The 26224-nt window shown below is 35.3% G+C and overlaps 1 protein-coding gene across 5 annotated transcripts in view; it reads right to left on the reverse strand.

Annotated features, from left to right (window-relative positions):
• The window catches only part of SUPT3H (SPT3 homolog, SAGA and STAGA complex component), a 542602-nt gene that overhangs the window by 179794 nt on the left and 336584 nt on the right, over window positions 1-26224 (reverse strand). For 4 of the 5 annotated variants that reach the window (XM_023734241.1, XM_023734239.1, XM_023734240.1 and 1 more), the window contains exons 4-6: window positions 19670-19756; window positions 16302-16392; window positions 7248-7387 (exon numbers count right to left, since the gene is read on the reverse strand). In XM_023734241.1, the coding sequence (XP_023590009.1) occupies window positions 7248-7387; window positions 16302-16392; window positions 19670-19756 (318 nt within the window). Of the gene's footprint in view, window positions 1-7247; window positions 7388-16301; window positions 16393-19669; window positions 19757-19955; window positions 19996-22900; window positions 23298-26224 lie in introns of those variants that run through there. The other variant, XM_023734242.1, reaches the window with a different exon arrangement.

Below are 26224 nucleotides of genomic sequence, written 5' to 3' on the forward strand. Positions count from 1 at the left end.
TGTTGTGGGGTTGTTAACCAATGTCATAAAACAGCATGTGTGTTACTGTTACATGAGAAACTATCTGTTCTGTAAGCCTTCACCTAAAGTACAACAAAATATTTAAAAAAAAAAAGAAGTGGGGGAAGGAATGGGAGAGGCTAGAGCCCCACCAAATTTCTCCCCACCTTCCCTAAAGGGTCCCATGGAATCCTTAGAGCTCCCTGGAATAAGGTTTTAAAATTGCTGCTCATTTATAAAATGCTCTATATGCATCTATTAGGTAAATTTAAATTTTTATTACTGAAACCCTTTTTTCCCCAAGTCAATAGTGTGTTCAAGTCTCCACAACAAATGTATTTCTATGACTGTCTCTCTGCACTGTCAGGAGGTTTTGCTTTTATGTTTCAATGCTCTGAAATTTGATGCTTAACACTTTGTACATACTGTATCTTCAGCCAAAGTATGACCTTGAATATATCCCACCTGAATTTAGAGACCATCTCAACAACAGATTTGATGCATTGAACACTAATGACCTAAGACCAGACAAGTTGTGGAATGACATCGAGGACATCATATATGAAGAAAGCAAGAGGTCATTAAAAAGACAGCAAAGAAAGAAAAGACCAAAATGGATGTTGGAAGAGACTCTGAAACTTGATCTTGAACATCGAGTAGCTAAAGCAAAAGGAAGAAATGATGAAGTAAAAGAACTGAACAGAAAATTTCAAAGGGTGGCTTGAGAAGACAACGTAAAGTATTATAATGACATGTACAAAGAGCTGGAGATAGAAAACCAAAAGGGAAGAACATGCTTGGTATTTCCCAAGCTGAAAGAACTGAGGAAAACATTCAAGCCTCGAGTTGCAATACTAAAGGATTCTATGGGGAAAATATTAAATGACGCAGGAAGCATCAAAAGAAGATGGAAGGAATACACAGAGTCATTATACCAAAAAGAATTCGTCGATGTTCAACCATTTCAAGAGGTAGCATATGATCAGGAACCGATGGTACTAAAGGAAAAAGTCCAAGCTCCACTGAAGGCATTGGCAAAAAACAAGGCTCCAGGAAATTGACGGAATATCAATTGAGATGTTTTGACAAATGGATGCAGCACTGGAAGTGCTCACTTGTCTGTGCCAAGAAATTTGGAAGACAGCTGCCTGGTCAACCGCAGGAAGCGATCTCTATTTATGCCTATTCTCAAGAAAGGTGAAGCAACCAAATGCGGAAATTACTGAATAATATCATTAATATTACAAACAAGCAAAATTTTGTTGAAGATCATTCAAAAGTGGCTGCAGCAGTATCTCGACAGGGAGCTGCCAGAAATTCAGGCCGGACTCAGAAGAGGACGTGGAACCAGGGATATCATTGCTGATGTCAGATGAATCCTGGCTGAAAGCAGAGAATACCAGAAAGATGTTTACCTGTGTCTTATTGACTATGCAAAGGCATTCGAATATGAAGAATGGTGCATTAGGATTGGAGGAAGACTCATTAACAACTTGCGTTATGCAGATGATACAACCTTGCTTGCTGAAAAGTGAAGGGGACTTGAAGCACTTCTGATGAAGATCAAAGATTCCAGCCTTCAGTATGGATTACACCTCAACATAAAGAAAACAAAAATCCTCACAACTGGACCAACAAGCAACATCATGATAAATGGAGAAAAGACTGAAGTTGTCAAGGATTTCATTTTACTTGGATCCACAGTCAACACCCATGGAAGCAGCAGTCAAGAAATCAAAAGACGCATTCCACTGGGAAAATCTGCTGCAAAAGACCTCTTTAAAATGTTAAAAGGCAATGTTGTCACCTTGAGGACTAACATGGCCTGACCCAAGCCATGGTATTTTCAATCGCATCATATGCATGTGAAAGCTGGACAATAAATAAGGAAGACCAAAGAAGAATTGATGCCTTTGAATTGTGGTGCTGGTGAAGAATATTGAATATATCATGGACTGCCAAAAGAATGAACACATTTGTCTTGGAAGAAATACAGCCAGAATGCTCCTTAGAAGCAAGGATCTTACATACTTTGGACATGTTATCAGAAAGGATCAGTCCTGGGAGAAGGACATCATGCTTGGTAGAGTACAGGGTCAGCAAAAAAGAGGAAGACCCTCAATGAGATGGACTGACACAGTGGCTGCAACAATGGGCTCAAGCAATTGCGAGGATTGCACAGGACCGAGCAGTGTTTCCTTCTGTTGTACGCAGGGTTGCTATGCGTCGGAGCCAACTCGATGGCACCTAACAACAACAACAACAACATATCTTTATTACAGGCAACATCTTTTAGTAACATAAAATTACTGACTTTGTTCCATTTTAAAGCTTTTCCCTTTAATTCTCCTTTTTCTGAAACTAGTATTACTACCATCAGGATTTGACTTTGATATACCTGACTGTTCTTTAACTTTTAAAAAAATCTAGTAAAATAATATTTATATCGTTATAAATACAGTATATGTACATAGGCATAATATATGTATGAATAAACCAAACAAACCAAACCCATTGCTACTGAGTCGATTCTGACTCATAGCAATCCCATACGACAGAGTAGAACTGCCCTATAGGGTTTCCAAGACTGTAATCTTTATGGCAGCAGACTGACACATGTTTCTCCCTTGGAGCAGCTGGTAGGTTCAGACCGCCAACCTGTCAGTTAGCAGCCTAGCGCTTTAACCACTCCACCACCAGGGCTCTGTATGTGTGTATAAACCAAAAATCAAACCCGGTGCTGTCAAGTCGATTCTGACTCATAGTGACCCTATAGGACAGAGTATAACTGCCCCATAGGGTTTCCAAAGAGTTCCTGGAGGATTTGAACTGTCAACCTTTTGGTAAGCAGCCAAACTCTTAACCACTATGCCACCAGGGTTTCCATGTATGTATACATATATGTAAATATATATGCATATATTATTGTATGCATATATATATATATTTGCAGTCATTGAGTGTTGCAAATATTTAACATGCTGTCCTGCTAGCCAAAAAGGTTGGAAGTCTGAGTCTACTCAGGGGTACCTCAGAAGAAAGGCCTGGCAATCTACTTCCAAAAAAGCCACTGAAAAATCCTATGGAGCACAGTTCTACTCTGACACACATGGAGTCATTGTTGAGTTGGAATCAATTCAACAGCAACTTTTTTTTTAATGTATGTATGTATATAAACTACATATGCTTTTGTAGTGTGTCAATTCTGTCTTTATTTCTTAATCCCATACATATTCAATTTTTAAAACTCTTTTTGGGGTTTCAGTTTTTTAACTCAACCTTTTTTATTTTTTGGTATTTGTAAACTTTTATCTTACTGGGATTAGCTTTTTACCTTTTATATTAAATCTTACCTAATATATCATTAATTCTGAATTCTTAATCTTAAAAGATAAGGAGCTCTGGTAGGACAGTGGTTAAGTGCTCAGCTGCTAACCGAAAGATTGGCAGTTCAAACCCACCAGCTGTTCCACCAGAGGAAGATGTGGCGGTCGACTTCTGTAAAGATTACAGCCTTGGAAACCTTATTGGCAGTTCTACTCTGTCCTATGGGTCACTATAAGTTGGAATCAACTCGATGGCAGCAAGTTTGGGTTGAATCTTATGGCATTTTAATTTACTTTCCTTTACAATTTAAAAAAAAGATTCATGATAGGTAGAAACGAAATAATAGCAAAACTACCACACTGAAAAGTCAGGGGAAGATGAAGAACTTCTACAGTCACCCACATCTTTGGCTTCTTCAATGGGTTTCCCAGACCACTTACAACCGAAAACCCTCATTATGGGACTCAAAACCCCCAGGATCATAATTATAATTGAAGCATAATTTAATGATATACCTGATTCCTCTTATCATCCAGCCTTTATGATAAATTTCACGTTAAACAAACAAAAAAAATCAGATGGCCACCTGGGATCTTATACATTTTTTTTTTTTGATCATTTTAAAGGTAATTAAAAATATTGATTTTTAACTGCCGCAAGTTTAAACGTACTCCATTCTGCTTTCTCTCTAGATTGCGGTATTAGGCCTCTGACTTAAAAGCACAAGATACATAGTCATGGGGATTTTCAGTACCTCAGTCTGCTCCCTCTGGTAAACTCTAATCCTTGCTCTCTTGTTTATCAATTTGAGGGTTAATCTGAAGGTACGGTTTACCCAATTTTTTAAGTGTGCTCTATTTACATCCCCTTCACAAACCGAGTGGCTTACTAAATCGGATATATTTTTGATCAATGATAAACTTGAGCTTCTCAGTTTCCTCCACAAGCAGAATGGCTGGGCCTTAAGCAAGGCTCTTCTGTGAGTGACCCCAGTTCCTCCTGGTTAGGAAAGTCCAAAGCTATTTGCAGCTTTTAGGGACCCTTTCTTGGCCTTTGGTTGACACAGCTACATTTGGCTGATTAGATTTCAAAAATATAGAATGAAAGAAATAGTATCAACACCAAAACACACCTGCCTCATTCTGGAATGGAGGTGGGTAGGGGCAGGAGGTAGCTGGAGGTAGCCAGGAATTTGTTATGTGTATTATATTATGCTTACAATTTCCCTGACTCCTTCACTCTCCCAGTCCCTCAAATACACTCAAACAATCCTGAACATTAATCTTTATTCGATAATTTAGAAGGCTCTTCGGAGATTATATCAGAAATCCACTCTGCTGTTGTTGTTGAGTCAATTCTGACTCATAGCGACCCCACATGACAGAATGGAATTGTCCTATAGGGTTTCTCAGGCTGTAATCTTTACAGGAGCAGATCATCACGTCTTTCCTTCCACGGTACCACTGGTGGATTCGAACCACCAACCTTTCGGTTAGCAGCCAAGTGTTTAACCATTGCACCACTGGGGCTCCTTCCACTTTACTTATAGACACACCCAAGTGGCAGAAATTTGGTTCTGGAGAAAAAGAAATAGGTAAAGAGGTACTTAACTATCATGATGATGGACTAGCAAGAAGAAATGGATGTAAAAATTTAGAGATTTCTTATATTTTGAGTCACAAATGCTCAATACTAATGAAGCAAATTATGACTGAAACACAAAGCCAGGCACACACAGGAGTCAGCTGAAAACAATAAGAAAGAACTTAATCTGTGTTTTGTACACTTGCTGAATGTTTTGAGAAAAAGCTAGGGTCCCAAGTGACTGTTTTTCTTTTCTCTTCTCAATTATGCTTAAATAAAGAAAAGAAAAAAAGAAACACAAAAATAAGCTCTGTTGGTAGGTCTATACCATTTTCATACATCTAGTGGAGAAGGTAGTAAATAAAGTTTCTGCAACCATAAATGATGTTTAGAGGAAAATTAAATCACTGATTGATGCCAGGAATGATTATTCTACTGCACTTTTAAAGCAAGAGGTTGCAGTCTCTGAGTCCAAAGTGGTTTCATATGGACTGCCACAGTTGTGGTTTTCACTTGAAACTATAACCTGTCAAATTAAAAGCAGGCAAGGCCTATGCCCTTAATGGTTCCACTTTCTACCGTCTACAGTTATGTCTACAAGTTCAGCATTTTTTATCCAGTTAAACTCTGTTATTTGGATGAGTAGAATCTTAAAACCATTCTTTGTTATCTTGGTTAGAGAAGGTTTTAGTTATGATATAAAGCTTGACGAAACTGCCAATCTAATTTTCATTGCATAGATGGCGCTGACTTTCACTCTATTTTTATATACTACTGATATTTTATTACCCTGGCTACCCCTATATACACTTTATATATATATATATATATGTAAATAATATAGATTATAACTAAAGGGGAGAAGTATACACACTGCGTAAGTGCTCAAGCTTTTTCTAACCCATATTTCCAGATATTTTATTGACTTTTACTTGTACCTTATTGACTCATCATTTTTCCAGACCCACAGTAGCCTGCTATTATGAGCTTAGTGTTACAAAATGCTCCATTTCTTTTCTTTTCCTTGATTGTGGAATGCCCTTCTGGGCAATGGGCTTGGTTGACAGAGATTTTCCCATCGAAACTGGAAAGCTACTTGTTCAATGTTACTAATGTTTCATGTAGAGAGCCCTTCCTTAACAACCCTTTCTTAATGCCCATTTATATAATAATGTTTTTAAAATAAAGCATAAACAATATTTTCTTTTTGTGCAATGTATCATAAGTGAAACCATGCCACTAAACAATCATATCCTGTTTAGGTCATAATGACATCAGAAATATATGTTTATCATCTGCTTTGGACAACTTAGCATGTTTTTGGCCCAAGGCGAATTTGAACTAAAACCATTTGCAGTTGCCCAAAACCAAGATAACCACACATTTCTAAGGTAATTGATACCTAAAAAGAACACTGCCTTTAGATCACAGTTCATGATCTAAGCATACTAATTCTTTAAAGAAGGTTGTTAAAGTTTATAAAGCATGTATGTCTACTGGAGTTCCTCCAAAATTTAACATGAAATAATTATATTTTAGTAAGCCTAGAGACTATGATAAAGTAGACACTTAGCACAATCTTTGGGAGTTCTGGAATTACCTCTCTTGTCTAATTTCAACAGAAGGGGAAAATGGAGACTTCTTACATGTAAAAGTATATGGTAGTATTAAGAACAATAAGCATAGTGCCTTTTGTTTTGGAAGACACTCAAATCAATCATTACTTTTTTAAAGAAGTACTTAAAGAAATGTTAATTTCAGGTATAGACAGCTAAGGTAAGTAGAAGGCAAGCAATTTTCATAGTCACTGTTAAAACACATCCAGGGAATGCAAATATGTGGTACTAACTTGGTGTTACCATGATGTAAAGCATACAATTGCCTTGGATACTACCTTATTCAGGGAATCCAACTATAAGCCTGCAACTCCAGCTTGAAAAATAGCTCTTCACACTATATGCCAACACAAAGCAGTAAGAATTACCTTTACCCACAAAGATGACTGGATGATTTAGAACCAAAAATTAATACTTAATTATAAATTAGTTTTTATGGAATGAAATATTACTAAATGTAAGCTCCAAAAGGAAACTTGGAAACCTACTCAATTTCAGAGGAAGAAACAGAGAACTGAAGTCGTCCCCCAAAGTCAACTCTGAAATCAGAGCTTAACTCTTTCTCCAGGGCTTACTCTACCGCACCATTCTGCTTTCATTCATAAAACCACTGACTTGGATGTTTCAGACAACATCTAAAGAACACGAGAATAGAAGCAAGTGGCATAGACACTACAATGGTTATTCTATTACTGTAAAAAAGGGAAGAATGTACTATACCTCCATTCTCTCTTGTTTAACTTCATCAATTTCATCATCTTCAAGCATTGCCAAGAGTTCTCCTGTCTGGTCAATAGAGTTGAGAAAGTCTTGAGCTATTTTTTGTCTTTTGTTTGTATTATTGCTGCCACTCAATTTGTCTTCATGAAGATAAGGGAAGGAAAAAAGAAACATTCGCAATAGGTTTACATCAGTACCAAACATATCTTGAACATTGCATACGAAATTCAGAATTGGGATTCTTCTCAAAATAATCTTAAAAAAGGGAATGCTTGCATCCAAAAATAAAGGTATAAGTTGTCTAGAATTAAATCATTCATATATTTATGTGTGTCACAAATAAGAATAAAAGAATAAAACCAAATTATAAATTACCACAATAAATGTGAATGGGCTGAAAACCTTTGCAAAAAGGAGGGCTTTCAGATTTGGAAAAAGAACCCTGCTACATAGTATTCATAACAGATACATCTTTTAAAAAATGACAATTAAAAAAAAAAAAGCAAGAATGTGTAACTAGGCAGATGCAAGCAAAGAAAGCAGGACTGGTAGCATTGATGTTAGAAAATATAGTTCAAGACCAAAAGCAATAAATGAGACAAGGTGGAATATTACCTAACAATGAAAGGTACAATCTACAAGAAAGATTAACAGTCAATAACTTTATGCACCAAAGATAATAGCAAAATGAATACTGTAATACAAAAGAAAACTTAATAAAAAACACAACCATTGTGATATATCTGGATATTTTTCTTTTAAAATTTGACAACTTAAGGTAAGACTACAGAGATTTCAAAAATAAAAAAAAATCTATAAGCTCTGTGATATCTATACAGGTATGAAGAATTAACACTATTCTCTGAGATCCATAAATAATTTTTCTTCATTTTTATCATTTTCTTTTTAAATTTCTTTTAAAAAGTTTTTATAGATATACATAACTATAATTAAAATATAACTATAAATAAAATATATAAAAATGATATCATATACACTGATTGCTTGATTGCCCTTCCCCATTTTCTTCTCTTTTATGTTATCAGTCAATCCACAACCCTAGATGTAACTCATATTAGCCATGTAGTATATACATCCATCCATATATTTCTCCATGCTCATTTATAATCACACACTCAATTATAGGGGTGTTTTATTAATGTTTACCTTTTATGAAAGGGTTCTTCTGATATATTTTTTATTATATATATATATATATATATATTTTTAGATCTCACTTTTCTCAGTCAATGAGATAGAAGAAGCCCTCTAAATCAACTGGTATAGCTCTAATTCACTCTTTATAAGGGTTGAATAGTAGTGTGTGGTATGTATGTACCACAGCTTTTCCAACCAATGCCCTGTTGACAGGTGCACACTTTGGTTCTGTTTTTTGCCACTGTGGTCAATGTTGAAATAAATAATCATCCCCATTCATATTCTCTTCTGTACAAGAGGCTTTATTTTTATGGCGTTGATTCCCAGGAGTGGGACTACTGGGCTAAATGTTACAAACGCTTTAAACTTTAATAGGTGTAATGAGATTACCTTCCAAGGCATTAACACTTCACATTCCAGCACCAATAAGAATTACCTTTTCTGTACGTGGAGAAAGTCTGATGGGTATAAAGTGGCATACCATTATGAAGGAAATATTTACTTTTCCTAACTACCAATGAAGTTAAGTATTATTCTTATATGTTTTTCAGCTATATGGATAAGCCTTTCTGATAACTGCCAATTTTTACCTTTTGCCTATTTTCCAACTGGGTTGTTTGTCTTTTTCTTGTTAGTTTAAAGGAGCCCTTTTATACTGACCCTTTGTCATCGACTAATTAAAAATGTTTTTCCTAGTCTACCATTTATCTATTGATTTTAGGGCATCTTTTAAAAACTATATACTGTCAAATAAGTTCATCTTTTCTTCTATAACTTCTTGTTTGAAGTGACTTCGCTCCACTCCCACAGGATATAAATGTAATGTCCTAGGTTTTCTTTACAGACTTACATTGCTTTGTTTTTTGGTATGTTTTTCATCTTTAATCCATCTGGAATTTATTTTGTATACTGTTTGTTTTGTAGGTTCACTTTTATTTTCTTCCAGTGGATAGCCAGATGGACAGATCCACTGATTAAATAAGACAATTTTTTCCAATAGGAATTGAATTTCTGTCATATCTTACACTCAGATATACACACAGCCCTCAGGTTCTATTCCTGAATTTTCTAATTGGTTTCACTGATCTGCATATCTAGTACTATTTAACACCATAGGCTTTACAGTATATGCTACTTTTTTTTTTTCCCATTCTTTTCCTAACTACATATGAGCATTTATTCCACCATAGAAATGTTAAGATCTCTTTATACAATTCCAAGAAAACATCACTGGGATTATATCTAGAGCCACATTAATTTTATTTATTAATTTTGGTTGGAGTTTTCTATATGCGATATTGTCTTCTGTCCAAGAACATGATACGTAGTCCATTCAGTAAGATCATGTTTAATGGTCTTCAATTAGTTTTTCCTTAGCTGTTATATTTATTCCTAACTCTAGTAGTTGTGATAGCCAAAGTAAACAAAAGTTTTTCCCCATTTCCACTTCCAGGACTGCTGTCACTGAGTCCTACAGATATTCGCATAAAGCATTTTTCTTTTCATTGAGTCTTTTGACGTGCATTTTGATCCTAGGATTATTTATGAGTGCATTTCTTAATTTCCAAGTAGGTAAGATGTTTTGCTTATTTATTTTTATTTATTTATAATTTTATTGAATTAAGATCAGTGAATCAGATCCTCAGATATCTGTTCTTATTTCTATTTGTAAAGGTGTAATTTGTGGCCAATTCCATAATTAATTTTTATAAGTGTTCTAGGTTCCAGTGTTAAAAAACTCCAATCACAATCTAATTTATTCAACTATTGGCTTTTTTTTTTTTTTTTTTGGTGGGGGGTGTTGTTGAGACTGGTTATTTGTAAGATTTTTCTCATTATGTTTAGAGATCAGAAATTTTACTGGGATATTCCAAGTATGTATATTTGCTCAACAAAAAAAGCCTAGAACTCAATCACCCTTTTGCTATGCAGCCTCAGGTTTTCTTACAGTTAAGGATATTCTATCATTTATTTAAAAACTGCCTCTCCTTCATTTCTTCGTTTTTCTCTTTCTGAAATGCCTATCAAATGCATGTTAAGTACCTTAGATTTATCCTCTAAATCTCTTACCTTTCCCCTCGTAACTTCTGTATGTTTATGTTTTGCTATGTGCTTGGTTACAGCTATTACATTTTATCTTCCGTAATTTGGTCTCAAGAGTGACTATAATTTTTTAAAATTACTCTATTAAGTTATTTAGTTGGGAAGCTATGTGTGTTAGCTCTGGAAAACCTCGTTTGTGCTACATCACTAACTATTCTTACTATTTTTAATTTAAGTTGTCATCTACCTCCCAGTTCTATTTTTCTGGGCAGGTATTGTGTTCTCTTTGTCTTATCTTCCTCTGCCTAGGTTTGTGCCCTCTACTCGTAGATTTTTCTTTCTTTTTCTGCTTTTTAGGACGGGTGTGACTGTTGGAACACCCTATGTAAGAGCGATGCCACAGGTAGTAAAAGGCAAAGCAGGTAATGTAGAAGCAGGCAGACTGCCAGAACCTGCTGAGGTACTGCTCTCATTCTCCTCATATTCTTCCAGCTTCAGGGATATGGAGAATTCAGTCCACCCATTCAGCTCCTTCTCAGCTCTTGCAAGTCAAGAGGGATATCCTAGAGGGGCCTGTGTTAGCCTTCTCCTCAAGCTCCCACAGATCCCTGAAGGCCAAGCTATTTCCAATGTCTTCTATTTTCTTGTCCTCGCCCAAGGGCTCCTCCCTGCTGGTCTACTGTGTTTAGCTAGAGCATAGTGGGGAGAATGCCACAGCTGGATCTCCTCACAGGGACAGCCACAGCGTGTAAGGCCTCACTTGTACCCAGATTTAGGTAAGCCTCACACAGTTTGGCCAGAAAGGTAGACAAATTAGAATTGGAGATGGAGGAAAAGGGTGTCATATATAGTTGTAGTGCCCTAAAAATCTCCCTTCTTATCCACATACTTGACCACAATAAAAACTTTAATAAATTCCATAAAGGTAGACATTTTATGTCATATATTCTGATCATAGACAATAATCAATAAACACATTCAAAATAATGAGGTGCTATCTACTTAGAAATTTAAAAACATCATCTTTAATAACCCCTGGAGTAAAGGGTAAATGAGAATTCAAATGATAAGTTATCTATAAATTAATGAAAAGAGGAACATTTCATAGCAGTTACCATAGTTACAGCTAAAGCTCAGCTCAGAGGTAAATTTTTAGCTTAAATGCCTTTTTATTTAAAAAGGAAATATTTAAAATAGATTGCCTAAGAGTTTACTATAAGAAACTAGGGAAAAAAAAAAAAAAAAGACCAAAAGAAAAGTGGATAAAGGAAGTTAATAAAGGTAAATACTAAAATTAATGAAATAGGAAAAAAAAAATGAAAAGGATAAAGGCAAAAGCTGCTTCTTTGAAAAGAACAATAAAATTGACAGGTTATGCCAAGTCCACTCCAGCTCACTTATGGTTGTTGTTTGTATGGTATATCTTTTTTCATTCTTTTGTTTTCAACCTATTTGTATCTTTGAAGCTATGTGTGTCTTCTGTAGACAGCATATAGTTGAATCTTGTTTTTTACGCAGTGTGACAATCTCTGCCTTTTGATTGGCTTGTTTAAGCCATTCACATTTGTTCTTATTATTGATAAGGTTACATTTACTTCTGCCATTTTACTTTGTTTTCTATATATGTCTCATATTGTTTTGTTGCTGTTGTTCCTGTTTCTCCTTTACTGGCTTCTTTTGCATTAAGTAAATATTTTCTAGTGTAACATTTTAATTCTTTTACTACTTTTTAACTCAATTTCTTGAGTTACTTGAGTTAGTAGTTGTTCCAGGGCTTACAACATACATTTTCATTTATCAGAATCTATTTCAGATTTTTACTAACTTAAGTCAGACATAGAAACTTTACTTCTATATAGTTCTAGTCCCTCCTCTATTTTTGTGCTATTATTGTTAAACATTATTATGTCTATACATGTTACAAACCCAACAATGTATTGCTATAATTATTACTTCATATAATTTTATGCTTTTAAAGAGATGAAAGAAAGGAGAGCAAGTATGTATTTATAGTTTGTTATGTTAACCATCTTGGTTACCATTTTTGGTTTCCTTTACTTCTTTCTGAAAATTTAAGTTACTATCACTTGTCTTTTCCTTATGGCAATACATTTTTGTTTCCATCCACCTCTTTTGTGTAGTTATTGTTAAAATCAGTTAATAAAAGAAAGGGGAAGGAATGTGCAATTACACTGTCTCTTCAGTTTACCTACATCATTACTATTATAGGTGCTCTTTTTTTTTTTCACATGGATTCAACTTACTGTCTCTTGTCACTTGCTTTCAGTCTGAAGAACTTCCTTCAGTATTTCTTATACAGTAAGTCTGCTAGCAACAAATTCTCTCAGTTTTTGTTTATCCGGGAATGACTTTATTTCACTTCTGTTTTTGAATGATAGTTTTGCTCAAGGTAAGTTTCTTGGTTGACAGTTTTTGTTTTTTTTTTTTTTAGCACATTAAATATGTCATCCCAATGCCTTCTCGTTTCCACTGTTTTGATTAGAAGTCAGATGTTAATCTTATGGGGTTCCCTTGTATATAATTTTTCTCTTCTGCCAGTTCAAAGCTACTGTTGAGCACCTCTATTGAATTTTTCATTTCAGTGATTGTACTTCTCAACTGCAGAATTTGCTTTGGATTTTTTAAAAATAATTTCTCTATTTTATGAGACACTGTCATTATACTTTCCTTTTATTCTTTAAACATGGTTTTGTTTAGTTCTTAACATATTTATATTAGCTACTTTGGATTTTTTTTGTCTAAGTCCAACATTTATGCTCCTCAAGGGCAATTTCCATTGCCTGCTTTCTTTTTCTTGTCTATGGGTCACATTTTCCTGTTTCTTTGCATGTCTACTATTTTTTGTTGTTGAAAATCAGATATTTCACGTAACATATTGTAGCAACTCTAGATAACGATTCCCTCCCCCTCCTGGGGCTTCTTCTTGTTTGGTTATTTGTTTAGTGACTCGGGTGGACTAGTTCAATGACATCTATTCCCCTCACAGCATGTAGTCTCTGATGTTAATCCTTAGAGGACACAACCTTCAGCATGCAAACTGTCTCCTAGGCCACCAGTGATGACTGTGGTTTTAGTTGGGCTCTCTTTTTCCATTTCTGATCTCCCCATTAAATTTCTGGCTGGTCTGACTTTATTGTTATCACACACAGCTGTTAACCTCCACTAATTGCTAGCCGATTGCCCTATTGTTTTTGACAATACCCTTGGCATAAATTGCTCCACAGTCTGATCTATGTTGAGCCCCTTTGCAAGGTCAGTGTGTTACCAAAGTTTGAGTTTTGCCCTTACCCCAAAAAGGTTCTTCTTAGCTGTCTCTTTCCCTAGTTTCTTATGTTAAATTTCTAGCAGACACACTGTTTTACTTGTTGTTACTGGTATCATGTAGCTACCAGCCTCCTCTTAATTGCTCACCACCAGGATCTCCACAGTTTTTTACAACACCCTTAGGTATGAACTTCCACATGATCTGTTCCAAATAGTTAGTTCACTTAGGGAGAGCTGCAGAGCTCTCTGGTTCTTAAGGCTGCCCTTCCCTCTAACCAAACTTTTGCACCACTGTACTGGAGGTGGGAGTCGGCACAGCAATCATCTTCTCCTGGAGACACCGCCATGCTCTAAGAGCAAGGAGCTGGAAATGTTAGCCTCTAGTCTTCTGGGTTTGTACCTTCTGGTATGGAGTGTCCTTCCTCATGAGGGGGTTGGGTGAGGGCAACTGGGGCCCAGTATTCTCAGCCTGCCATGCCTGGGTTAGAGCCTCTACCCTATGAATGGAGGCTGAATACCTAGAATAGAACTTCTGCAAAACAGTGCTGAGGGGGGCTGAGAGATGCTGGCCTACTGCTTTGTTGGAATAAAACTGTTGTCCTACACTGAGAGCTGGGAGGTAAGGAGTTTGGTGTTCTTGGCCACATGCACCCAGAGTAGAGTTTCTATCACACTGAAGCGGGATAGGTGCGTGGGGTGATGGGAGCAGGTCATGGCTCAAATGCAACAGACTCTCGATGTTCTTAACAAGATTTAATAGATTTTCTTGAATACATGTTTCTCCATTTTTATATGCCCTTAGGACAATTTTTAGAGCCTTTAAATTATTATTTATTATAATATTCACCAGACAGATGGTTGTTTTGGTGGTGAATGAGCCTGCCAAGCTACTCATACCACCATTCTAGAAGTCTTACCTCAGAAGTAGATATACTTTATCTGAATATTTTATTTTATAAATTATACCAACTATTTTTAAAAGGTTTTAATGTGCTTTATATAAGACACACAAATTTAAAAAATAAGATAAAGTGGAGAGATTTAAAACCACTAACAAAGATAGGGTTTCAAACTAATATGATAATGTCAGCAAAACTAAATTCTAAGTCTCACCACTCTGAGCTTCTTGGTACTCAAAGTATGGTATTAACAGCCATGATTTATTCACTGGAAAGAAGATATCAGGTGCTTTTCATATAGTATGTTGAATCCTCATAAGAACTCCACATGGTAAGTGGTATAATTTTCCTCTCATAAATGAGGAAACTGATTCTCAAGGTCACATAGATAAGGCAAAGAACTGGGATTGACTGGAATTCAGGTCTGTTTTTTTCCAAGTCTACATTCTTTATGCCTCAATAAAAGAAAGCATTTAAATTCATCTGGAGAACTATTTTCCAGAAATTAAATTCTATGAGAATTACAGCAATATTAAATAGGTGACATTAAGTAATTCATTTGATCAGAATATATATAGGGAGAGCCCTGGTGGCGCAGTGGTTAAGAGATCAGCTGCTAACCAAAAGGCTGGTAGTTCGAATCCACCAGCTGCTCCTTGGAAACCCTATGGGGCAGCTCCACTCTGTCCAATAGGGTTGCTATGAGTCGGAATCAACTTGCGCTATGAATTGGAATTGACTTGACAGCAGTGGGCTTGGTTTTGGTTTTACATATGTGTACGTACATATACACATATATATATTTGCAAGACTATTTCACTTGCTGATTTGCTGATGGTAAATGAAAGTAACTAGTTCTCTATTAACGTCTGTTGACACTTTAGTTTGTTCTGAATAGTTTTCTGTGATGATCCTTAATCCAGTAGTTGCTTTAGCTACTTTGTCTATTTATCAGTGTTTCTATTAGCAACGAATGCCACCATATAATAACTGTAATTAATATACAAAACATATTAGTAATTTCTAAAAACGTATCTTTATTTTGAATCAGTAAGTATTGCTTAGTACTTATCTATTTTCAGCCTAGCACTGTTTTCTTTTGCATCATTAACATTTTTCTAAATATTCTAAAATGGAGAATTGAGGTGATATAGATCGGTAAGAAAAATTTTCTACTCTATGTTATGCTTTTCATTATATTTCGCATAGCACAGAAATGACTTACCAGAATGAGGTGACTTTACTTCATAAAACATATCAGATACCTTTCATAATAATTTTTTTTAAAAAACCCATTATGTGTCAGTTTCACAGATACATAAAAATTTTCATTCTCTACATCCACCACAGAAAAAATTATCCTTGCTAAAATCAACTATGTTTTGAATCAAGCCATTTTTGTAGTTTCATGATACTCTGATGTAAAGTAGGACACATTACTGAAAGAAAGAACTGAAACACTAGATTGCTATGAAGTCACATAAATAGAAATCACGAGATTAAATTGTCAACTAAGTAAATATTTGGATAATTTCTAAACTACATTATCTAACCGAAGTACATGAATTCTTTTCTGTTGGAATATCTGCACTGACTCTGCATACATGTGTCATCCAGCATACATGTGGCATAAGCTATTGTTGTTAGCTTAGTGTTTTGTTTTGGTTACCTTCCAGAAGATCATCCTCATCTATGCCTTTGACAATCTTTGATTTGTAGTCTCGGAAGAACATGTATTTTAGCAGTCTTCTAAGTTTTTTCTATTAAAAAATATGAAATAAGTAAATAAGAAAATTTATATACATACCCATCTTATTGATTAAAGACTAATATGATAAATAAATTTAATAAGCTTGTACCCCAAGATACACTGGAGAAAATATAGCAATCCTCAGCATAATACTATGAAAGAAAAAGGTAGTCATCAAGTTACACATAAAAGCTAAAACACAAGTATTTTTAAAAGCACTTTTCATTTGCAACTATCCAAATGCTCCAGAATCACAATAATTGTTTTTTTTTCTGTGCATCTTATAAAAATTTTGAAGTTCCTTCTTAAGATTGTGAAAAATACCATGTTCTTCATACCAAGCTGACTGTACTGATATGGAATTTTATATATATTCAATACAAAAATGTATTTTTAAAAACTGATTTATGGATGAGTTTGCAGCAACAATTGCTTTAAAAAGCCAAGCAGTCTCCTTTTTATTCTCTGAGGATATTTTCTTTTAGTCAGAAGAGTTGCTTTATGTGTTACATTTCTGGAAAAAGTTCTGTAATCTGAGAAACATATTTTTCTGAAACTCCAAGCTGATGAATAAGAGTTAGATCTTAATGATGGTATCTTTAGTTTTATTAGAAGACCACAAAATTGCTTAACTTTAAAAGTAACTGACTATATGTAGCTTTTGTGTGCTTGCACTTAGAAAGTATTATCATTGGTTTCCAACCTTCAAGTTTAAGATTTCTAATAATAGCTGAAATACACTGAATTTTAAAAAGCACTTCTACATGCATCATTTGCTGTTTTCAATAGCCCTGTGACATAGACGGAGCCCTGGTGGTGCAGTGGTTAAGAGCTATAGCTGCTAACCAAAAGGCTGGCAGTTTGAAACTACCAGCTGCTTCTCAGAAACCCTATGGGGCAGTTCTACTCTGTCCTATATGGTCACTATGAGTTGGAATCGACTCAACGGCAATGAGTTTGGGTTTTGGTGACACAGACAAACGTTACCATCTCCTTTCTATATATAGGGAAACTGAGGTTAATAGCAGTCTTACAACTAGAGTGCAGCAGGGCCAGAAGTAGAACATAACCCTCTGAAGCTCAGTTTCTACACCTATAAAATAAGAAGAGTACCTACTTTACAGAGAACTAAATGAGAGAATGAATGAAGCTGTTAGTGCAATATGTAAAATGTAGTAGGCAGTCTAAATAAACACTGGTTGAAAACAAACTGGAATTTTGAAGAGAAAAAACATATATCTGTACATAGGTCTTTTGCTGCCCTTCTTTTCTGTCTTTATTCCATTCAGCACTTTAAATTTTATTTTGTCTTATACCTACGTAAGCTACCTTAAATTATTTTGGAATATGTCAGCGTATAAATAAGTTATTATTTTGAAAAAAAAAAAAAGATGAGAAAACTAGCAACCTATTATATCATAACTATGTTCTGTGTTCCTGAAAAGATTCTGGCTAAGAGTCCCCCCGTGTGGGCAGTAGAAGAGCATGATTAACTGGTATATGTTCTTGAAGTTTCAATATGATTTTAGATTCTGATTTCCCCCAAAGGCAGGAGAAAGTGTCAGTGAGGACTATTTTATGTGACAAACTAAAAAAAAAACTCCCATCAGTAAAAAACAAAATTTGACTACAGACATGCTATAAAGTATGAACGGTAACTCCATTGTTCCCCAGCTGACTTCATACAGAATCTTTGCTTGAGGTCCACATTTCTGCCAACAGCACCTCGGGCTGCTTTCTCACAGCACAAATGCTGTATAGGATTTAATGCCTATTTCTGTTTAGTCCTCCAAATATAATGAAGTCACCAAATCCTACAAATTTTTATTCTTCACAGTTTTTATACTTCACAATCTCTCATAATTCTTCTTCCTATTCATTTCCAGACCTATCCTCCTAAACATATTTTGACTTGATTACTGAACCAGCATCCTATTTAACTTCTTCTCTGCATTTGGTCCACTCTACATACGACTGCTATATTATCTGAGCCTCAGCCTAGGTAGAAACCTCCACTTCAACAAATCCTACAGCCTCTCCCACCTGATCACACAACCTTGAAATTCTGTGAGTTTTAAGATGTTTCTTCAGCTAAATCATACAGATTTCCTAAACTAGATCATTAGCTTCTTGATAGAGAAGGCATTTCTTTTCTCTTCCTTTATATTCTTCTTACCATCTAAGAGTTGTTGAATTAACATTTTATAAAACTAAATGGTACTAGTCAAGGTGCAGTCTGTAGGACTTTGAGTCTCATTACACCTCATCACGTAAGGAAGACAAAATATCTGATACAGGTTTAGTCAATACCGAGCCAATCATAATGAAACTTTTAAAAGAGGGAATCAAGTAACAGCATATTAGAAGGATGTTAACAAGGTTATCCAAAAAAGCAGATGGGATATCTTCTGATGATTGAAAAAACAACAACACACACAGAGCCACGGGCATATAAAAATGGTAGATGGGAAACGAGAAAGTATAATTTAAAGGCCAGGAAATAACAAGGGAGAAATGAAAGATGAAACGCTAGGAAGAGAGCACTGCTTGCTCACTTGGGAAAGCATCTACTCTTAACACACTATGGCTATTCAGTTACATTTTTTTAAATATGTACATGATTTTCGGATGAAACTTTTATTAAAAACGTAAAATTCTGTAGAATATTTTCAATTAGCTACTCATGGAAGATAGGAGAAAATCAGACATGCATGCAAATACTGCTTTAAGTATTTTAATACTAGAGTTCAAAGAATAACAAAGAAAGATCTTTAACTTTAAAATAAATGGGAATGATGGTATATATTTATGCTATCAGGATATTCATCTTGATTGATTTGCTTTTTCTTGGAAGCTGGTGTCACAGAATAAATTTTGTATTTCAAGATAATGAGTTACTCTACGGAAGTCTGTAATGCTGATAATATTTATGCATAAAATTACAGGTAAATATAAATATGTCATTCAGTTATATCCCATTTATCAGAACGCAGAACACAGTGATATTTAGTGAATATTATGTAGCTACGAAAACGTCTAATTAGACGTCTGAGGATAAGTGAGGATTAGCCGTTACCACAGTGTTCACATAGATGCCCATGTAAAAATAAATATCAGTTCTCATATACTAAACTCATTTTGTGGTGTAAACTATAAAGACTAAAACATCAGTTCAATAGTTATGATTCCAATCTGAAAGCTATATAACAAAGATATATAGTTCCTTATGTAAGTGCAAGCAGGCAGTAAGCGCGGCATTTTAATACAATGAAATTGTTTTCTATTACCTTATCTTTGCGCATCAGAAACAAAAGATCTTCAGCAGAAATCACCCGTGCTCCACGCAGCTGAGAAATTTCAGCAGCTTGCTGTAACTAACAACGAAAGAAAATTGGAAAATTTTCTCAATAATATAAATTAAACGTACTACAGTCATGATGTCTCAAGAGAGATAAACACACTTACAGTTAGAAACCTTTGGGAATAATACCGCAATCATGTTATTGCTTTTAAAAGCAGAATGTCTTATGTTTTAGGATTAAAAAAAGCAATTAAATTAACTTATGAGCCCACCTGTAACTGATACAATAAACAGAAATCCTTGATTTCTTTCCTGCAAAAGAAAAATCATGCACAGCCTTCAGAAATGCATTAATGCACCTGAAAATAATTTTATGAAATTTTACCCTTCATACCCATGTGAGCAATGGTTTCACTCAGTATCACTAGTTGAATAAGTATATTATTAATCTGAGCTCCCATGCTGGTATGATTTGAAATAGGCCCATTCAGAACTTTAAAAGATCAACAAAAACAGTAGCTGTTTCTAATATCCAAAGGAAAAAAAAAATACTTTTAGTTTTGGCAAGTCTTCAGTGGGTAAAAGATTCAGTCTATAAATCATAATACTGGACTGCATTAATTTCTTTCCACACTAATCACATGCACACAAAAAGTTAACTGTATCTGGAATGTACAACACAAAACATACTGCATGAAAAGTTAGATTCCCCCTGAAATGTTCATCTGGGCCCTTATATCTACAAAGTCAAGAGTTCTCAGGAATTCAGAAGTCCTAGAAATACAATCTTACTTGAAAATGACCTAGAAAATAAAAGAATGTGAAAAATGATAGTTCTATTTTTTGGCACTGGCAAAATCAGTTTCTTATTTTGATTAGTTGGAAGGAACATAAAATACATCCATCTGAAAAAAATAAAGATGCTGGAGAAAACACTACAAAAATGTGCCTGTAACTTCTTCCAAATTTGATCAACCCATGCTGATTGCAACAAACCAACTCAATCCAATCTGAAATATTATAAAAATATTTACATATAAAAGCTGTTCCTGAATTCATCCTTCTTTCAAAGTAATAAATCTAAGACATATTCCTGAGAACTAAGCTTTAAAAAGCAAAATACTGTTATCTTAATAATTATATGAAATCATATCGTGCATTTGTGCTATAGAAATTCTGCTTGAATGTTTTAGCGATTTTGCTAACTAAGCTTCAAACGTTCTCTAAATACAGAGACTACAAAATAGACTATAAACTCTCTATGTGTCAGCCTTACCACTTAATTTCCTGGATACTGGTGGTTGGTATATAAACATAATTCTACCTAAATATAGAAATTTAAATTTAACTGTGAACCATTTAAAAAGAAATCCTGGGGGGAAAGGTTTTTTTTTAAAATATGATGTATCTATCCAGAGAAAAACTAAACATTTTCAGCAAGCATGAACATTTTTTTTTCCAAAAATTGGAAATGTCAGAGAAATACATGTACACATGACTTTTCAAATAAAAACGTTTCTATCACAGTTAAAATACACGCAATCAGTGTGGAGCATATGGGCTATGCATCCATTTTTCTGGACACACACAGGGAGAGAACCAGAGGCAGCACTGCCAAGCAACTTTTTATTTCCTTAAATGAAGAATGGCGATGACTCGAAAGTGCAAAGTACTATACAAATATGATTTTATTTGTGTTAAGATCATGATTATTTTGTATCCCTAAGCAGTTTTCCCAATTAATCAGTGTTTTATCCATACAATATATAAATAATTCACACTACATATAAATCATACGAATAAAAATTCATAACACTCTCCAAAATGGCATCTTAAAACATACAGGAAATGACAGAGGGATACTTTAAGCCTAATCAGCTTAATGACTATGTTGTCATTGTGTGCTGTTGAGTCAATTCTGACTCACCGTGACCCAATGTGACAGAGTAGAACTGCCCCATAGGGTTTCCTAGGCTATATAATCTTTATGGAAGCAGACCGCCCCATTTTTCTCCCTCGGTGCCACTGGGTGGGTTCGAACTGCCAACCTTTTGTTTAGCAGCTGAATGCTTAATGAGTATAGGAAGTCAATTTTCTCATCTACATGGATAAGGCTATGATAATAGTAATCTTACAGAGATCTTTTTTTTTTGTAACGTAGTAAAATATTTGCTGGAAGACATTATTACTCTACCACAATAGCAACTCAGTTATACCATTTGGTTTTTTTTCTGATTAATATTATTTCTATTTTTCAAAGTAAACTAAATATAACATATACTTGTAACAAATGTTTAAAAGTAAAAAATTTCCCCTAACATATTAAAAATCATAATGTTCGCATTTTAAGCATTTATAAAACTTAATTTGGGGTTGTGCATTAAAGGTGCACATTAAACTTTACATGTTTTCTCGACTGCTTCATCTTCCATCCCACAAACAGATCTCTTCCCAATTTCTCATTGCTATCAATGACACTAACAATCAAAAACTTAATTTTTCCCCGAGTCTGTTACATTTTCACCAACTTCTGTGAATTTTGTTGTTTGTTTTCATTTGCTCAAGATTTTGAATTTGCTCTCTATTTACACAGTATTCATCCTAATCCAGGGCTTTAGGGCTTTTTGCTTAGTGGTTTCTAAATTTCAATGACTCCAAATTGTGATCTGCCCTAGATTTAACAGCTAAAATGTTAAAATAAAATGTCTACAATTCTTGTTCTAGGATATTTGAGAATTCCCTATAACCTATAAAACTTCAATCTGGTCTTTAAAAAACTCAGTTGATTCACAGATTTTCCCTTTTTCTTTCTCATTACATTTTTTGTTTTCCTCTCATATATTTAAACTCCAGTAATTTAGGTTCTATTTTTATGCCTTTTTATACTAAACTCCAATTATCAGAAATTCCTGATTCTTTACCATATGCAGCACTTCCTTCTTTAAAAGAACACAGGTTTTAAAATCATTTTCTCAAGGAAAACTTATCCGCAGTAGTGTTTATCATCTTACCTAGCCTTGGAACCTAAATGCTCAGTTTACAAAATCTTAATTGTACTTGTTCAACAAGTTTCTTTGCCTGCCTCAACCAGTTTTCTAATATCCCTACTTCCCAACTTCCTTTAGGTCCAGGACTACCAATCCCCAAGGACAGTTGATTAAAAAAAAAAAAAAAAAAAAAGAAGCAAACACGTTTCAGCCTTAGGGCTTGAACTCACATTATTGCCCAGTTCTGTCCAACCCGGAACTCCATGGTCTCCAAGATCTCTTGAATTCAAGACCTATCTGTCTATGCTTAGATCACCAGTCTGATCCTCTTCAGCTGATTTGCCTGGATTACATATAGTTTGCTTACCCAAGTCTGGAGTAAATGCCTATTCTTTCTAGTGCTAACTACCCTGAAATGTGATTCCCTGTCTGACTTACATCTGCCTGGTTGAACTTCCAGTCCTACTTCCATCTGACATCCCTGTCCAGCTGCTACTTGAATCTCAATGTTAAAAGATCAGTATTGGTGTGCTTCTGCATTTGTCTTCTCCATCTAGAACTGTGCTGTCCAATATGGTAACCACTAGCCACATGTGGCTATTTAAAATTAAAATTGGTATTAGCCCTGCTGGTGCAGTGGTTAAGCATTCAGCTGCTAATCAAAACATCTGCAGTTCAAATCCACCAGTTGCTCCTTGGAAACCCTATGGGGCAGTTCTGCTCTGCCCCATTGGATCGCTATGAGTTGGAATTGACTCAACAGCAACAGGTTGGGAATGGGTATTAAATTAAAAATTCAATTTCTCAGTAGTACGAACAATATTTTAAGTGTTCCATAGCTGCATTTGAATAGTGGCTATTGTACTGAACAGGGCAAATATAAAATATTTCTATCACTGCAGAAAAGTTCTACTGGACAGTGCTGATCTAAAGCAGGGGTTGGCAAATTTTTTCCATAAAGGGCCTGGTAGTAAACATTTGAGGCTTTGTAGTTCATAAGTTCCTGTTGTAACTACTCAGCTTTGCTGTTGTAATACAAAAGTAGTCACCAAAAACCAAAACCAAACCCATTTTTGTTGAGTCAATTCCGACTCATAGCAACCCTATAGGACAGGGTAGAACTGCCCCATAGGGACTCCAAAGAGCACCTGGTGGAGTCCAACTGACGACCTTTTGGTTAGCAGCTGAAGCTCTTAACCAACGCACCGCCAGGGCCCCAAAAGTAGCTACGGGTAATACATTAAAAAATGGGCAGGGGTAGGTTCCCTATGAGTCAGAATTGACTCGACAGCAGTGGGTTTGGGTTTGTTTTTTTATGTTATAATTAAACATTATTTACAAAAGCAGCTGGCAGGCCACACACATTTGACCATGGGCTACAGAAAATTTAAATTGAGTTAAACATTTTATTTTTTTTACTTTAAACTTAAAAAGTATGATAAGAACCAACAATATAATTATTAAAGATTATAGATGAACTATAGAAAGCAAGTGATTTTAAGAACTTAGTTTAAATCCCATTCTCATAAATACTGCTCATATTTTTAGATGTTATTAAGTATAAACATAGCATGTAAGCCTAGTTCATAGATAGGGAAATCAGAGATCACTATAGTTGACTGCTGGATCTTGTTGTTGCTGTTAGGTGCCATGGAGTCGGTTCCGACTCACAGTGACCTTATATACAACAGAATGAAACACTGCCTGGTCCTGTGCCATCCTCACATCATTATGTTTGAGCCCATTGTTGCAGCCACTGTGTCAATCCATCTCATTGAGGGTGTTACTCTTTTCTGCTGAACTGGATCTTACTGGAAGCAAATTAATGGTCACAGGTTACAGGACTTAAATCTGAAAAACTCTCCTTAAGAACAGCCTCAGACAGTGGTCATAAACCATGGGAAGTTTTATATGTGTGTGTGAATTAGGGAACTAATTTAGAGGCTAATGACCTATTTTTCATAAATACCTACACATTCTATTTCATGATTAAGGTATTTGGTGTTATATATATATTTACACACAAATTTCCAATAACTTCATATAGGAAAAACTTTCAAAACATGAAGCACATATCATAGTTTTAGCTACAGAGAATTCCACTATATCTCCTGGGTTCATAAGAGAAGATCACACATTTTGTCTACCTCAATTCATTTATATTGTAGATGGGGAAACCAAAAATTACAGAGGGAAAATGGAATGCCAACATTTAACAAACGTTTATTGAGCACCTATGTGTACCCAAGAGTCCCTGAGTGGTACAAATGGTTAAGCGTTAGGCTGCTAATTGAAAGGCTGGATATTCAACACCACCCAGAGGTGCCTCGGAAGAAAGGCCAGATGATCTGTTTCCCAAAAAATTAGCCACTGAAAACCCTGTGGAGCACAGTTCTCCTCTGACACACATAGGCCCTCCATGCGTTGAAACTGACTTGACAGTAACTGGTACATGTAAGAAACCATATACAGTGCACTGGGAATACTGCCATAAACAGAAGAGCTTCTGACATGCAGCTTAGCTCTGAATACACGTGACTATATAACAAAAAAGTTGTTTCTGATATGAGGCAAACTCTGTTTTCAGCATAATCAAGATCTTTGCTTTGTTCCTTCACAGTAAGAATTTTTTTTTTTTTTTTTGGTAGAACACCATAAAAGTCTAATTTTTAATTGGTGTGTTTCCCAATTTTTTTTTATTGTACTTTAGATGAAGGTTTACAGAACAAATGGTTTTTTGTTAAACAGTCAGTACACATATAGTTTTACGACATTGGTTAACAATCCCACGACATGTCAACATTCTCCCTTCTCGACCTTGGAGGACCTTTTTTTTTTTGGTGAAAATATACATAGCCAAAGTTACACCATTTCAAAAGTTTCTACATGTACAATTCCAGTGACATCGATAACATTCTTCCAGTTGTGTTGCCATTCTCACTATCCCTTTCCAAATTATTCAATCACCATTATCTTCAACTCACTGCCCCAAGGCTTCCCATCAAAACTTTTGAGTTGCTGTTGTCAATTTGATCTCACATAGTTAATTCTTTTTTTTGTACCTAAGATGAAGGTTTGCAGAACATACAGTTTCTCATTAAATAGTACATAGACTGCCCTATGACAGTGGTTACCAACCCCATGACATGTCAACATTGTCACTTCTCAACCTTCGGTTCCCTATCACAAGCTTTCCTGTCCCTCCTGCCTTCTAGTCCTTGCTCCTAGACTGCTGTGCCTCATTAATCCCGTTTTGTTTTATGAGGCTGTCCAATCCCTGGCTAAACAGTGAATTTCGGGAGTGACTTCAACATTGAGCTAAAAGAGTGTCTGGGGGCCATACCCAGGGGGTTTCTCCAGTCTGTCAGGCCAGTAAATCTGGTCTTTTTTTCTGTGAGTTAGAATTTTGTTCTACATCCTTTTCCAGCTCCCTCCAGGACCCTCAATTGTGATCCCAATCAGAGCAGTCAGTGGTGGTAGCCAGGCACCATCTAGCTGTACTGGACTCAGTCTGGTGGAGGCCGTGGTAGCTGTGGTCCATTAGTCCTTTGGAC

This window comes from Trichechus manatus, unplaced genomic scaffold (assembly GCF_000243295.1).
Source record: "Trichechus manatus latirostris isolate Lorelei unplaced genomic scaffold, TriManLat1.0 scaffold00065, whole genome shotgun sequence".
NCBI classification, from domain to species: Eukaryota; Metazoa; Chordata; class Mammalia; order Sirenia; family Trichechidae; genus Trichechus; species Trichechus manatus.